This window comes from Danio rerio, chromosome 12 (genome assembly GCF_052040795.2).
Source record: "Danio rerio strain M-AB ecotype USA chromosome 12, GRCz13ab, whole genome shotgun sequence".
Lineage (NCBI taxonomy): Eukaryota > Metazoa > Chordata > Actinopteri > Cypriniformes > Danionidae > Danio > Danio rerio.
In genome coordinates this window covers 11,278,010-11,292,500 of record NC_141032.1, presented here as the reverse complement: position 1 = coordinate 11,292,500, position 14,491 = coordinate 11,278,010, and the positions used below count along the sequence as shown (strand labels likewise).

Below are 14,491 nucleotides of genomic sequence, written 5' to 3'. Positions count from 1 at the left end.
CTTTTATACTTGCCGCATTCGCCAAAACAACAGGGGGTGGTTAAAAAAAACCCCACCGTAAAATCACACGGATAAACACAGACTACATCATATCATTAATATCATTCAAGATTTTTAAACAAATAATTTTTATTATTTTAATAAATTATTTTAATGATTATAAGGATTTTTATAACCATTTAAGATTTTTTAAGTCAAACTTAGATGCATCTTTTGAACTTATGTTCATATCTCGGACAGTTTTACCTATTAAAGTTTATTAAAATATCATTGACAACAGAACATGGGTTGCTTTACAAATGTATTTTTATAAAAGCAAAAAAAAACATTACAATTACTAAAAATTATTTTAGATTTAGCCCGCTCCACAGTTTACACATTACTGTCTGATAATGTTTCTGTCCTCTACTTATGCTAAAAAGGAGATAATGGTCCAACATTCTTGACCATTATCACCAATAAAGCCTAGAAAAACAGGCCATCAGTATATTGTAAACCGATAGGTTCAAATATTCCTTTCCAGTTATCAAAGAAATTATTTGTTCTGTTAGTTTTGTAACTGTTATATTGTTTTAAATAAAAAAATAATATATACATTAGTGTAAAACCTATGAATGGAAAAACATATTTCTGTAATTGTGTATCCGGGTCTCCACTTTTGCCATGGCCTCTTTTGGCTTTAACAAACTTATCCCTCAAGTTTTCCCAAATGTTTTAGCAAAAACATTCTTCCTTTCCCACTAATGTTGTAATTTTTAGCCAAGAATTTTTGATCATCTGGTTATATCTATGAACATGAATTATAAAGATGTCTCTACAGTTGAACCTGACAAAATCTCTTCAGTGTTTCATAATCAACTCAAATCAGTTGTGGCGCCGTGCGAACTGTTCGCTCGTCTCAAAAAAATCATGCCGTCCGCCAGCCAAAATCATGACGCGTACACCCAAAGCTAACCTCCGCAAACACTGCGATAACGTCACATTCGCTACGCCCACTCAATCGAACTAGCGGACATGTCGAGTATAAACAATGCAAAAATTTTCTTTTTGACCTGTTGACACCACAACTGTACTGTTTAGATGTTGTTAATAGGATGACAGTGAAAACTAAAGGCTGGCATTTTTCAAATGTGTTACAAACCTACATAGGGTTGCGCATGAAGTAATGTCTGAATTATTGACCATTACTGAATAATATTCTCTAAGACACAACAAATTCATTTATTGTACGCTTTTGAATATTTGCATACCTTTTACATTCAGAAACCGCTATATTAGACACCACACCAAAGAAAATATCTTAATCATTCAGTGTAACATCAGATAAGTGATGACTCGTTTTGAATGATAGATGCAAGATTGGGAGCATATCTCACTATAGCATAACTTTTTGCTAATGTGGAACTGTTGATCACTCTTTGAGAGCTGACTGTTGCTCGGATACAGGTGTTTGTTTTATGATCCTGAAATATGTTTGAGTTAAAAATGTGTAAGTAAGTGTCTTATTAAAATTAAAAATATAAAAAATTAAATAATAATCAGGGATTATGTTTTAGGGTCTGCTGTCTTTAAATGAAACTATTAGCCTAACAGTCATTTGTGTAGTTTTAGAGTGTACTACCAGATGTGAATTGGCAGGCCAAGAACCTAGATCCAAAAGTGCATATTTGCTGTATGTATATTTGATGAAAAATTTGCTCAGATCTGGGAGAGGACAGTGTGTTTGGTTTAAGTATGGAACGTATGCAAGTAAGTAATGATTGGCCACAAAATGGTTTGTTTTGTCCTGCCTGTGAGATAAGTCAAACATATGCTTTCTTCTTCCCAGTCAGATGAAATGGCATGAAATATGTCTTAGTACTCCTGCAGCTATACTTGAGGTCCTGAATGCCTGGGAAAATGGAGTTTTGTCAGTGGAAGCTGTTCAGGTGAGGGCATTTAAGAGGTCTTTAAATGGCACACATTTCCCATCATTTGACAGTTCGGGACCAATAGTATGAATGTTACACAGTAGTTTCTTCTTTATGACTGTAACTGAAGATGTGTTTTTCTGTGAGTGTAGAAGATCACAGATAATATAAAAGGAAAGGTGTGCAGTATGGCCATCTGTGCAGTGGCATGGCTGGTGGCTCACGTTCGGATGCTGGGATTGGATGAGAGAGAAAAACCTCAGACTATGATTCGTCAGCTCATGACTCCTATGTCAGGGGAAAACACTTTGCAGTTTTACCATGAGCGGTAAGCATCTCCTCACACATCAGACTACAGAATCACATTAAAGTACTCCCATTCAAAGTCTTAAATTGTGAATATCAACAAACAGATTTCTATTTTTAGTATTTTTATTGCTAATATCTAGAAAGTGCCGAGACATTACTGGAAGTACATATGCCCTTTATAAGATCTAAAATGGAATATATATGTTTATATTTTTTGTTAAAAAGAGTCTAATAATAAGCTTACCAAATAAAATACAATTTAAAATAACTATTAAAGTTTCATTGTAAAATATAATGCATTCCTGGGATGGCAAAGCTTAATCTTTAACATTTATTTTAGATAGAAATATTTATTACTTTTGAATAATGAATAAATTTTATTTACATCGACTTTCCCTTTAAGATTTAATGGGCTAGCATTGCACCAGACCCCCGTAAGTGGTTTCGTTTGAAAGTGTAAAATCTATATTTTATGAACATATGCATCACTTTGGTTTTTATTCTACTTTACAAAAATTATTTACACTTAAATACACAGTGTTTTGGATACCCGAGCTAGGTATTTTACACTGGTTCGTTTTCATATTTTTCATATGACACATGTGCAAGTTATAGCTAAATGAAAGCTCTTGTTGGTGCTCATACAGTTCGAGCATTTTTTTACTGAATTATATTCACATATCAAACAGTTGCCGAATGAATCATGGTGTTTCCATGGCGCAGAAGTGAAAACAATACATTCATGATCAATAAGCAACCCCAGATAGCACAGACAGCTGTCATCTCTTGCATAAGTAATGTGCATAAGTAATACTTTTATATGTCTGACGTGGTCCAAACATAGTGAATTATGTTTGATCAAACAAAAGAATAGTGAAATATGAAAACAATGATCGATCCCTGTGACTTGTACAGCACCTCTCATCAGTTGGAATACAATAACTTTTCCATAGATTATGGTAGAGACATTTTTCCTATGATTACAGACATGTGCAGGAACCACCAAAATTAATTACAGCACCCTAGACCACACAGAACCTAAAAGGTACACTTTCAAATTTGAATTCATAAAAAAAAATACAAAAAGCGCTTCTTTTTTTTAAGTGTTTATTATAACACAGACAACATATACAGTTATTTTAAACACTTTAATATTGTTTTATGAAAATCCAAAGGGTTTTCTTTAAAATGATTCCTGTTTTTGCATTTACACATCTGCATATGGATTTGGGAAGCTTTTAAATTTGGGTAGGCAAAATCCAGGCGGAAATTCCAAAATAGCAGCAGAGTTTAACTGGTTAAATAATAAAAGATAATTAATAAAAAAACAACTTGCTGTGTACACTTTGCAAGACTTACTGAGACTTGCCAGAGCATCTATATATTATTGCTTTTCTGTTGATTTCATTTGCTTCTATTGCCCTCATTATAAGTCACTTAGGGTGTACTCACACTATGTACAGCATGCCTTGAACCGGGCCAAAACATGCTTGTCCCCCCTCCAGTCTCCACCGACAGCCTGCACTCACATTACATTCAGGCCTGGGCATGCTTACGTCATCGATGATGCGCTGTACAGTAAGCGCTTTTGATCAGCACAGTGTAGATTTCTTTAGTCATATCGTTTTAGTGGTTTGGGATGTGGTGACACGCAGTTAAATATTCCGCCGAACAGATCAGCCACTTTGATGCTCATAAACAGTCATAAAGTCCTCGTGCTGCAGGAATTAGGAGGTTTGCTGGAGGTGCAGCTGTCGTGCAGTGAGGGGTTTGCATCTTTAATAACCTATGACAGTTTGTGTTCATTGAACAGTAGGAATGAATAATAAATCCATATCAAACAATCTCGTCTTCAGTTTTGGACTCAAGCGCACTTTACGCTCACACTACAAGCGTACCGCGCCAAAGCCCAAGTGAACCACGCTCTGGCACACCTCTTCCAACCTGGCCAGGGCCAACCAAGTGAACCGTGCCTGAGCCTAATTTAGAGCACACACATTTCTCAAACGATTCGGGAAACGGGCCTAGGCACGGTTCGGATAGCATAGTGTGAGTACGCCCTTAGTTGAAATAAAAACTTCTTCTAAATGAATAAATGTATTATAATGCAAATCTCTTATGGATAGAGTGACAATAAAGACTGTAGATAAAGATTTCTGAGAATTCAGCTTTGCCATATAATTTCAAATGTATTAAAATAAAGTTATTTTAAGTTGTAACATTTCTTAATATGACTTTTTGTAAAAATAAGCTGCTGTCCTGCATAGATTACACTGTTAAACCTTACCAGGCTTTTTTACAGTAGAACACTGGCAACACTGTTGCCAGCTACTCACTGTAAAAGTTTGGTTACAGTAAGTAACTGGCAACAGTGTTGCCAGTTAATTACTGAAACTGAACCATTACAGTGAGTGGCTGGCAACAGTGTTGCCAGTTGTTTACTGTAACCGAACCATTGCAGTGAGTAGCTGGCAACAGTGTTGCCAGTTAATTACTGTAATAGAGCAGTAGTGGTAACTAACTGGAAACTGTGTACAGTTAATTACTGTACTGTAGTGTTACAACTCACAGCATTATACTGCATACACAATAGTATGTCAAGGTGTTACTAAAATTAATTAGTATTCTTACCTGTTATTAATTCTTTAAATTAATTAAGTTGTAAATTCTGACAAATTTATTTTATTGTTTTGGCAGCAAACAAATATAAAACAGAAAATGTATAACAAAATTAAGAAATCAGCAGATATAAATATTATCTTACATATTACTGAGAGCCACAGGTCTGCACAGCAAGGCTGCAGTCAAACTAACGTTTAAGCATGCAAAATTCTGTCATATGGCTCTGCGAAAAGGAGTGGGATTAAACAAAATATTTAGAGATTGAAAAAGCAAGCAACTGGTCCATAATTTTTGTTCAGAGAGGTCATGGTTTGATCTTTGATTAGTCTCAAGCAATCACATGATGTGATTTCGCAGTTCAGAGTTCTCCAAGCTTGAACTTTCCAATGCTGCAAACTGTAAAATTTGCCGCATGAGCATGCATTCCAGGTCTGCAGTACTCACATGCGTATGAATGGAAGTCTGTAGGGAGAAAAGTGCAGTGTGACCGGGACTTTAAGCTGTAACTCTAATTAAACACACCTGATAAAACTAATTAAGGCTCGTTAGAAATCTACAGGTAATGTTGAAGCAGGGTGGGAACTAAACTCTGCAGCCCTGCAGTTCTCCAGTAACTTGGAGTTTGACCCCCATGGTATATAGCAGGGGTGCTTAATCCTGTTCCTGCAGATTTCAGTTGCTACCCATATCAAACACACCTGCCTGTAATTATCACGTGGTGTTCAAGTCCTAATTAATTGGTTTAGGTGTGTTTGATATGGGTAGCAACTGAAATCTGCAGGAAGGTAGATCTCCAGGAACAGGATTAAGCACCCCTGGTATATAGCATACTTTTAAAGCAACTGCTAACATTTATCACAATCACATATCCAATAACTAAACACACACACACACGCACACACACACACACACACACACACACACACACACACACACACACACACACACAAAGTGCTGCAGTGAAATGTGTTACTCTCTCCTCAATGCTGACCATGCAAAAAAAAAAAAAAAACTGAACAGCAAAAAACACAAAATAATTATTTTAAATTTTAAAGTTTTAAATAATTAAAAGCTCTGTCAAATCTCAAAAAGTTTAAAATAATTATATAAAACAAAAATAAAGTTGGCAACACCGAAAAACCAAAGGATCCAATCTTTTATTGTTATAATTATTATTTTTTTACTTTAAAAATCTCATGACAACAAACTTTTATATTGTTTCTAATATAAATTCATAGGTGGTAACACTACTCTGATATCTGAAATAGCAACAAACTCACAACCTGGGACCTGACAGTAGAGCTTTTGTGTGTGGATGGTTATGTGTATCATGTTTTTGTGATTCCCTGTGATGATTTCTGTTCACATGTTACCTTACTAAGGTGATGGAATTTAATGGTTTTTATGTGCATAAAAGCTGCTTATTTGCCAGAAAGATACATGAAACTGTTAGCATCTGTATATGGCAGTATGCAATGTCCAATAAATAAATATACTTAAATAAAAGTAATGTAAGAAGTTATATGAGGAGAGGCTAACTAGCTAACAATGTAGCTTTCAACACATTTTAAGATAACTACAATATAACTTAAAACACAGCCTTATTTTAGAAACCCTCAACATTCATTTGAACACATTTTACTTACTCATTGTAGATTCTTATTTAAAGCCTAAAACATATCAGACTACATCTGAATTGATGGACAGAGAACAGAGCACACAGCAGTAAACAAATCAAACACCTGGCTCCCTTAAAGGGGCAGCATTTTCTGAAAACATTTTCTCAAACTTTTTTGTTAAGAATAAGACAGCCTATGTGAGTGTCTGGTGATGCCTAAATCATTGTTTTCTGCCTTTAAAATGCACGTCTTTATGATTAGCAACATAAAGCATCAGAGTAGATAGGACAGTTCTGGTTGTACAGTAATTTGCCATTTATTGTCACAGTTACTACCTGCAATGTGTACGTAAAGTAAGTTACTGTAATTTATCATTTGCACTACACAATTTAATACAAAGTCTGCTCCTTTTACAGTAAAATACTGTTTCTTTTCATTACAGCTAAACACTGGCTATTTTATAGTTATTTACTGCATAATCTACGGTAAGGGTTAACAGTGTAGTTCTAACCGTAGTTAAACAGTAATTTAGCCAGTCATGGTCTTTTAGGCACTGTTTACATCTTCTATTAAGATTATTTTTTTGTAAATCTAGTCTATAGTGGACAATGGTTTATACAAGAAGTATTCAAGATGTAGTCTGCCTTCATACGGATTGCTTTCATACTTTAAATACTCATGTGGTGGAATGCTTTCAGATAACCTTAAAAGACCATTTACTCTCTGCCTGCTTGACTAATACTCGAGTGCTATGGGTTGCATTGTAAGAAAGTGCATCAAAACAACATGTTCTTACTTAGATGTCTGTTACAACCTCTTTGATGTTAGTCTAGGGTAAAAGTAATAACATTTAAAAGGTGTGGTACTTTTACAAGATGATGGGTTAAAGCAAAAGACACAAACAACAAAACTGCCAACAAAAGTGATTTAATGTACAAAAAGTTAATCAGAATAATGCCCAAATATATATACTATAAGAAAAATATTTACAATAATAAAGTAACAAATTAAACAAAGTATCAACAAAATTAGGTCAACTCAAGAGTAAGGGGAAGCTAGTGAAGCCAAATCAAAGAAATAAAAATAACAAAACAATTCTAACTCATAAGCAAACCGCTTACCTTGCTAGAAACATGAAAAGAAAAAGGAAAGAAAAATCTTCAGCGCAGAGCGCCGTAATCTTACCTATTCTGAACTAAAAACAAAACAAATACATAAGTGACATTCACTTTCTTACCTGGTGTTTTAAACAATGGATTGACTAAGTGTATGTAAGATGGAAGTCATACGACATCTTCCCTGTCCGCCTTACTCTGAGGACAAAGTCAACTCTCAATTATCTCTTTTTGGTTTGCCAGGTAAGAGTTGTACCAAAAGTAACAAACAAACAATCGAATATAAATGTACAGAAATCACAAAGTGGTTCAAAAATGAGCAGAAAATATACTAAATAATTTTAGCCAAACGAAAGTTAAACAAAATTAACGAATAACAAAATCATGTCAGCAAAAATACACAAAAACGGGATCAAAGGAAAAGTGCGCTGTCATCCGCTCTCCCTGGCGTCCTTATATGTGACAGAGCCACGTCACCCAATGATGAGTGACTAGTCTCCTGACCAATCGGCTTCCGCAAAGGCGGACCTAAAGGATATGACAGGTAGAGATGGGGAGAGAGTAAGAGAGGGAGAGAAAAAAAGAGAGAAAACGGGACGCAAAAATTCCACCAATATACGGCAACCGTTACAATGTCAAAATAGAGAGATTATAATCCAAATCGTAGTTGTCAGCCACATCCCTTTCATTAGCTCGCATTTCTGCGTATCATGGATTTATTCAGTCAGTATAATTAATGCTTCATACTGAGGTTAGATGTTAAGGTCCAGCTGAAATCTCATCACAAGTGGTCACAAGAATACCCTTAAACTTATATCTTTGACACACTCTCACTGTCTGTTTTTCTTGTCCTCTTCAGTGTGGTGATCATGAGCTCTATCTTGGAGCACATGTGTGCTGATGTGTTTCAACAGACAGGACTGTCTCTGCGACCAGCAGTCGAGGGTCAGGAGCCTATTCCCTACCGGAACCTTCTCCCAGCTCGCCTGCCCATCCGACAGGCTCTGCAGTCCCAGTTCAGGAAGGTTCTGGAAAAGGGCTGGGTGGACTCGCATGCGTTTCATCTCTTTGAGAACCTGCTACACATGGGAGGGGTGTTCTGGTTTACTAACAACCTGGTAAAGGTAAATATGCATGCATGTTTTTACTAATAAATTTCCAGGTATATTGATTTTGTTCTTTTTTTAGTGGTAGAAAAAGTCGCAAATACTATTACACAACCCAGATGTCTAGATGAATATGTAAATACCAGTGAGAAAATGTCAGTTAAGAAAACATGAGATTATAGTGCTCTGGATTTGTTTGCACAAGCTCTGCAATTCAAATCTCCAGCCATGTGACACCACATCACCTTTGTTTAATTTACATAACACTTAGATTGCTTAAAATCAAACAGTTTTACAGAGTATTTTTACACCATAGTTTTTATGGCACTTGTTGAAGTACTTAGGCCCCGTTTACACTAGTTCGTTTTAGTTTTAAAACGGCGTTGTAGAATGAAAACGATCCGCGTCCACACTCGCGTTTTACCCAGCGTTTCTGAACAGCTCTCCGTCCACACCAAAACGCTAAAAACGCACATCACGTGACCACACACACTCTCTCGGGCAAGCGCTCCAGCATTTCTACCCAGATGAGAGCTCTGCTTGTCGGACTGCTCATCACGCATCTCCCGCTGGATCTAATCTCACTATATTTGCTAAACGTGATATTTCATTCATGTTGTTGTCTTTATCTAACGACATAGGCCAATTCCCTGACTTTGGTCATTGGAACCTATTAAGTTACTTGTTCACAGGTAACATGTTTTGGTTAAGCGCAAAGATAAGTTAATGATTAATCCAGGTACATTGACCGATCGCTTGCCTTTATTTCCTGCAATGTATAAACTTATTGTATGTTATACTTTTATAATTATCGATTATTAAAACTGATATTCAGCAAAAGAGAGGGTGCGTTTCGTATTTTTACTGAAATTAAAAGGAGGCAGTTGTTATAGGCTCCGTTTTGTTATAAATATCCACACAGTGAAGATGACGCTCATATATTCAGCACGGCGCCTCAACATTTCTGCTGTCTGTTAAGTTGCTAATATTAAAAAGAAAATAGGCAGTTCCTTAAATCATGTTTACATTTTATTGTTGAGAAAGTGAAACAACGTAGCCAAGGTGATGTGAATGAAGTTATAAAGTACACTGTTCCCTTTGAAGATTTACCCGTGTCCTCGGTATGTTTTCCATATCAAACTGAGAAGGGGGAGACTGCAGCCTTGATCAAACTTGCGAAGTCTTAACTTACAAGAAGAGGATGCGAGACTGAACTGTGTGTGGGCTACTTAATATTGAGGAAAAGCCCCAATTAGATAGGCGAACGTTTGCAGCCCCGCCTCCGTTTTCAGATGTCTTCGTCTTTCCCCATCCACACTGAGACGGAGCAGCAGCGTTTTAGAATGAAAACGGCCTTTCCAGCGTTTTCAAAAAGCTCCGTTTTCGGCGCCCGAGAACTCCGGCGTAGTGTGGACGGATGGCGTAACCGTAGCAAAACTTATGCGTTTTCAAACTAAAACGCACTAGTGTAAACGGGGCCTTAGAGTGAATACTAGAGTGCTATTGGTACTTTTGAACTTTTATGACAAAAAAGACAAAAATTATATTGTAATCAATGTCAGTGAAGTTATCATATATGGTCTCTTGCCTGATAAAGGCTGAAATTAGCATTACAGTTTTAATGTGTTTATCAGCCAGAGCGAACCAAAGCTGGTACTTTGCATTTGCAAGCCATTTCAAAATCCCAAACAAACTCTAAAGTAACTTCAATTTGTCCTATATAAATATTGTATATATATATATATATATATATATATATATATATATATATATATATATATATATATATATATATATATATATATATATATATATATATATATATATATATATACACACACACACACATGTAAGAAGAGTTTGGTTGCAAAACGCGATAAATGCCATTTTTTTTATATTTAAATTTTACTATTGAAAACCACTGTTGAGATGTACCTTAATCTATGTGTGAATTGCTGCCATTAATAACTCTTAAGAATGTACATTTTAGGTGTAGTACAAAATGTATTTTTTTACAAAACGCGATATCCACCAGACCAGTGCAATATAACTGATATAGAACGTTCAGCATGCTGTGCGAGCTCAACATCCCCTGGGAAGAGAGTCATCACTGAAGTGCTCCGAGTTTGCTCAGTAATAAGAGTAATTTTGGTCTGTGTCATGCCGACAAACTATTAGATGAAGATGTTGCCTTCAACTTTACAAAAATGTATAAAAACGCTACAAAAGTGGACCAAGATCAAATAATCCTGCATCTGTCAGTCTCCACTGATGTCAAGAAGAAGGCCAGGGGATACAGTGAAATGTTGCCTTTTTTCCTGCACTCCTCCCCAATACAAGATACCTGTCTGCAAGGCTACATTTCTAAGTCTCCTTTGTAAGTTTTTTCTTTAAATAATTTCTGTGAATACCGAATGAAAGGATGATCACTTGTGAGCAAAGCTGTTATGATGCACGCGACTGTTTAAAACACGTCCACGCTCTCTTTTTCTTGCGTGAAATTGTGACTGGAGATACAACTATAGCCACGGTGGTTAGTCAGGCCCTGATGATGTTGATGATGATGATTTTTATTATTATTACTATTATTATTATTATTATTACAGTGAAATAATTCATTAAATATGACAGGGCGAGGCAATCTTGTGTGAGAGAACTGTGAACTGTGACACAGCGGCTCCGCCCGCTCTGATCATACAGGTTTGGTTTTCAGCAGCGGTGTTGAAGGAGACTCCACTCTTTCTGTAACAAGCTACAAGTCGTTTATCTAACAAACTTAATCTTACTTATCAAACAAAAACACTGATTCATTAGCTTTTCTTAATGGTATTACAGTAGTAGAATATTGCCTAAGGTGGATATATAGCGTTTTGCAAAAATAATAATAATAATGTTATGCACGTTCTGGACAAAACTAACTCAGAATCTTATTATTAATCAATCTTTGTATTTACTATTCCATATTTATGATGTATTTTGTTTTTTTAACCAATTTAAGATGTTTGACAATGTTAAGATTAATACGTTGCATTTTGGCATGGTTTTTGACTTATTTATAAACTATTTATGGACATAAAGTTAAATAAAAAATATCCCGAATTTGAAGAATATTGTGTTCCTGGCCTTCACTGAGCTCAAGTAATAGTTTAATGTATAAAATTTGGGAATGAACTTGACTGCTGATGCCTTAAATAATAATGTCAAATAACCAACATTTCTCAAAATAGATATATCTATATCCTTTTGCAACAAAACTCTACATAAATATATGTATGTTTTTTGTGTGACTTGTCAACAATTTACTGATTTCACTTGAGGTATATTTAAGCTAGTTCATAAGATAATTCACCAAATTAAATTTCTGTCATCATTTACTCTCCCTTTACTTGTTCCAAACTTGTTTGACTTTCTTTCGGGTGTTCATCACAAAAGAAGATCATTTGAAGAAAGCTGAAAAGCTGTTTCCATTGACCTCCATTGTATTTGTTTTTCCTACTATGGGTTTTCAGCTTTCTTTAAAATATTTTTTAGTGTTCAAAAGAAACTCATAAAGCTTTGGAATTACTTGAGAGTGGGTAAATAGTGAGTAAATTTTAAATTTGGGTGAAATCTTCATTTAGGATTATGGAAAATTGATCAAATTTTCTGTGCTTGTCTTATAGGAACTCCTAAAGGAGACGCGTAAAGAGTGGGCGTCTCGTGTGGTGGAGTTGCTTTATAGTATTTTCTGCCTGGACACACAGCAAATCACCCTCACCCTACTGGGTCATATTTTGCCACGTCTCCTCACTGACCCTGCGCACTGGCACAGCCTGGCAGACCCACCCGGCAGAGCCCTTGCAAAGTACGAAAATGCAAACCTTTTTTTTACCTATTATTATTATTAGCAATTTGTGTCAAAATAATTCCTAATAACACACAGATTACAAGATGGGTACATGTAGTGAATCAAAACCGATCATTCTTACTGTTCATTGAATAACATTTTTACCAAACTTTTACATAGAATATTGTTATTTTTTAAGATTTTAATGTTACGATATTCTTTTTTTTTTTTTTGACCAGTCAGTAATTATTAAATGATTAAATTAGAATGTTTAATATGAATTGAAGCATTAACAAGAGTGAAGCATTTAGCAAGCACCTGTGTTGTAAGAGGACACAACTTGCCTTATATAAAGTGGATCCTCCAAATACTATATTTTACTTTGACTCTTATACTTTTACTATATACTCTTATTATATTCTTATTCTTATACTCTTATATACTCTTATTATACTTTACTTTGAAATGTTGAGTACCTTTGCAGTGACATCATGGGATTCTACTTTGTGTCAGGAATTGAAGCTTAGCATATTTTTTGCCAGATTAGATCATTAGTGTCCCATTTCTACAAATTTTCAGTAATGCTGACATTTATATCCTGTTACTGTTCATCCTATTATTCAAACCAATTGGAAAACACACGTCATTGTCTACTTGTGTTAATATGGAATGAGAAGTGGTACTCTGACCCAGTGGCTTTACAGACTATGATGGTTGTTTTTTGATTGATTATTTCTTAGAAAGGGTTGATTCATGGATTTAAAGAGTACATATTTATGAATGGACCTCCGTTCTTTACTCTAGTTCCTCTTTTGATTTGCTTGCGTCCACTTACTTCTTTTTTTCAGTCTGAGATTTAAAACGGACATCCGTTCTGATGAATATCACGCTTTTCCCTTAGTTTCTCTTCTCAAGATGTTCTTTAGATGTTGTCAAACACCCTTGTCGACAGTCGGTGAACTGCTTTGATGCCATTTTCAATGTCAGCTTTGTTTTTGTCTGCGATTTTGTTCATTTTAAAGCCAACAGTTAGGAACCGAAAGCCACAATGTTTTTATAGATACAGTTGAAGTCAGAATTATTAGCCCCCCCTTTGATTTTAATTTTTAATTTTTTTTTTTAAGTATTTCACAAATTATGTTCTTAATATTTTTTCTTCTGGGAAAAGTCTTAATTGTGTTATTTCGACTTGAGTTTTTCATTTTTTAAACACAATTTTAAGTACAAAATGATTAGCCCCTTAAGCTAATTTTTTTTGACTGTCTACAGAACAAACCATCGTTATATAAAAACTTGCCTAATTATCCTAACCAGCCTAGTTAACCTAATTAACCTAGTTAAGCCTTTAAATGTCACTTTAAGCTGTATAGAAGTGTCATGAAAAATAGTTATTAGAAATGAGTTATTAAAGCTATTATGTTTAGAAATGTGTTAAAAAAAATTGTCTCTCTGTTAAAAAGAAATTGGGGAAAAAAAATAAACGGGGTCTAATAATTCAGGGGGGCTAATAATTCTGACTTCAACTGTGTATATATATTTATTTATTTTTATTTTTAATTTTTTTGTTTGAGGTATTTGATATCTCTGTTTATTTGTTTTAGGTTATCAGTGTGGTGTGCTCTCAGTTCTTACTCGTCTCATCATAAGGGTCAAGCATCAGCACGACAACGCAAAAGACACCGTGAGGATATAGAGGTCAGTTATGCTGTTTTTCAGACAGCCGGCGTTATCAGAACTTTGACAGTTTAAGAGCAATGAGCTTAAAATGAAAGCACAATTAGTCTCTTTTGCGCTCACTATTACCAAGCATATAATTCATCTTTGAATCTCATTCATATCTTCATTAACCACACTAACTTAATAAAAATAAAGTGGTCGTTAAAGCAAAGTAGATATAGGCTGTGTAGCTGTATGTAAATTTCCATACATTTAACACAATCACCATATAGCCATATACAGTTGCAATCAGAATTATTAGCCCCCC

The 14,491-nt window shown here is 35.1% G+C and overlaps 1 protein-coding gene across 6 annotated transcripts in view; it reads left to right on the top strand.

Annotated features, from left to right (window-relative positions):
* med24 (mediator complex subunit 24) overlaps positions 1-14,491 on the top strand; it is a 34,987-nt gene that overhangs the window by 14,416 nt on the left and 6,080 nt on the right. For all 6 annotated transcript variants that reach the window (XR_015503277.1, XM_087274667.1, XM_087274669.1 and 3 more), the window contains 5 exon segments: positions 1,829-1,928; positions 2,063-2,238; positions 8,435-8,699; positions 12,344-12,525; positions 14,109-14,202. Coding sequence is in view for 5 of the 6 variants with exons in the window: in XM_087274667.1 (XP_087130793.1) it covers positions 1,829-1,928; positions 2,063-2,238; positions 8,435-8,699; positions 12,344-12,525; positions 14,109-14,202 (817 nt within the window). In the remaining variant the exon portion in view is untranslated.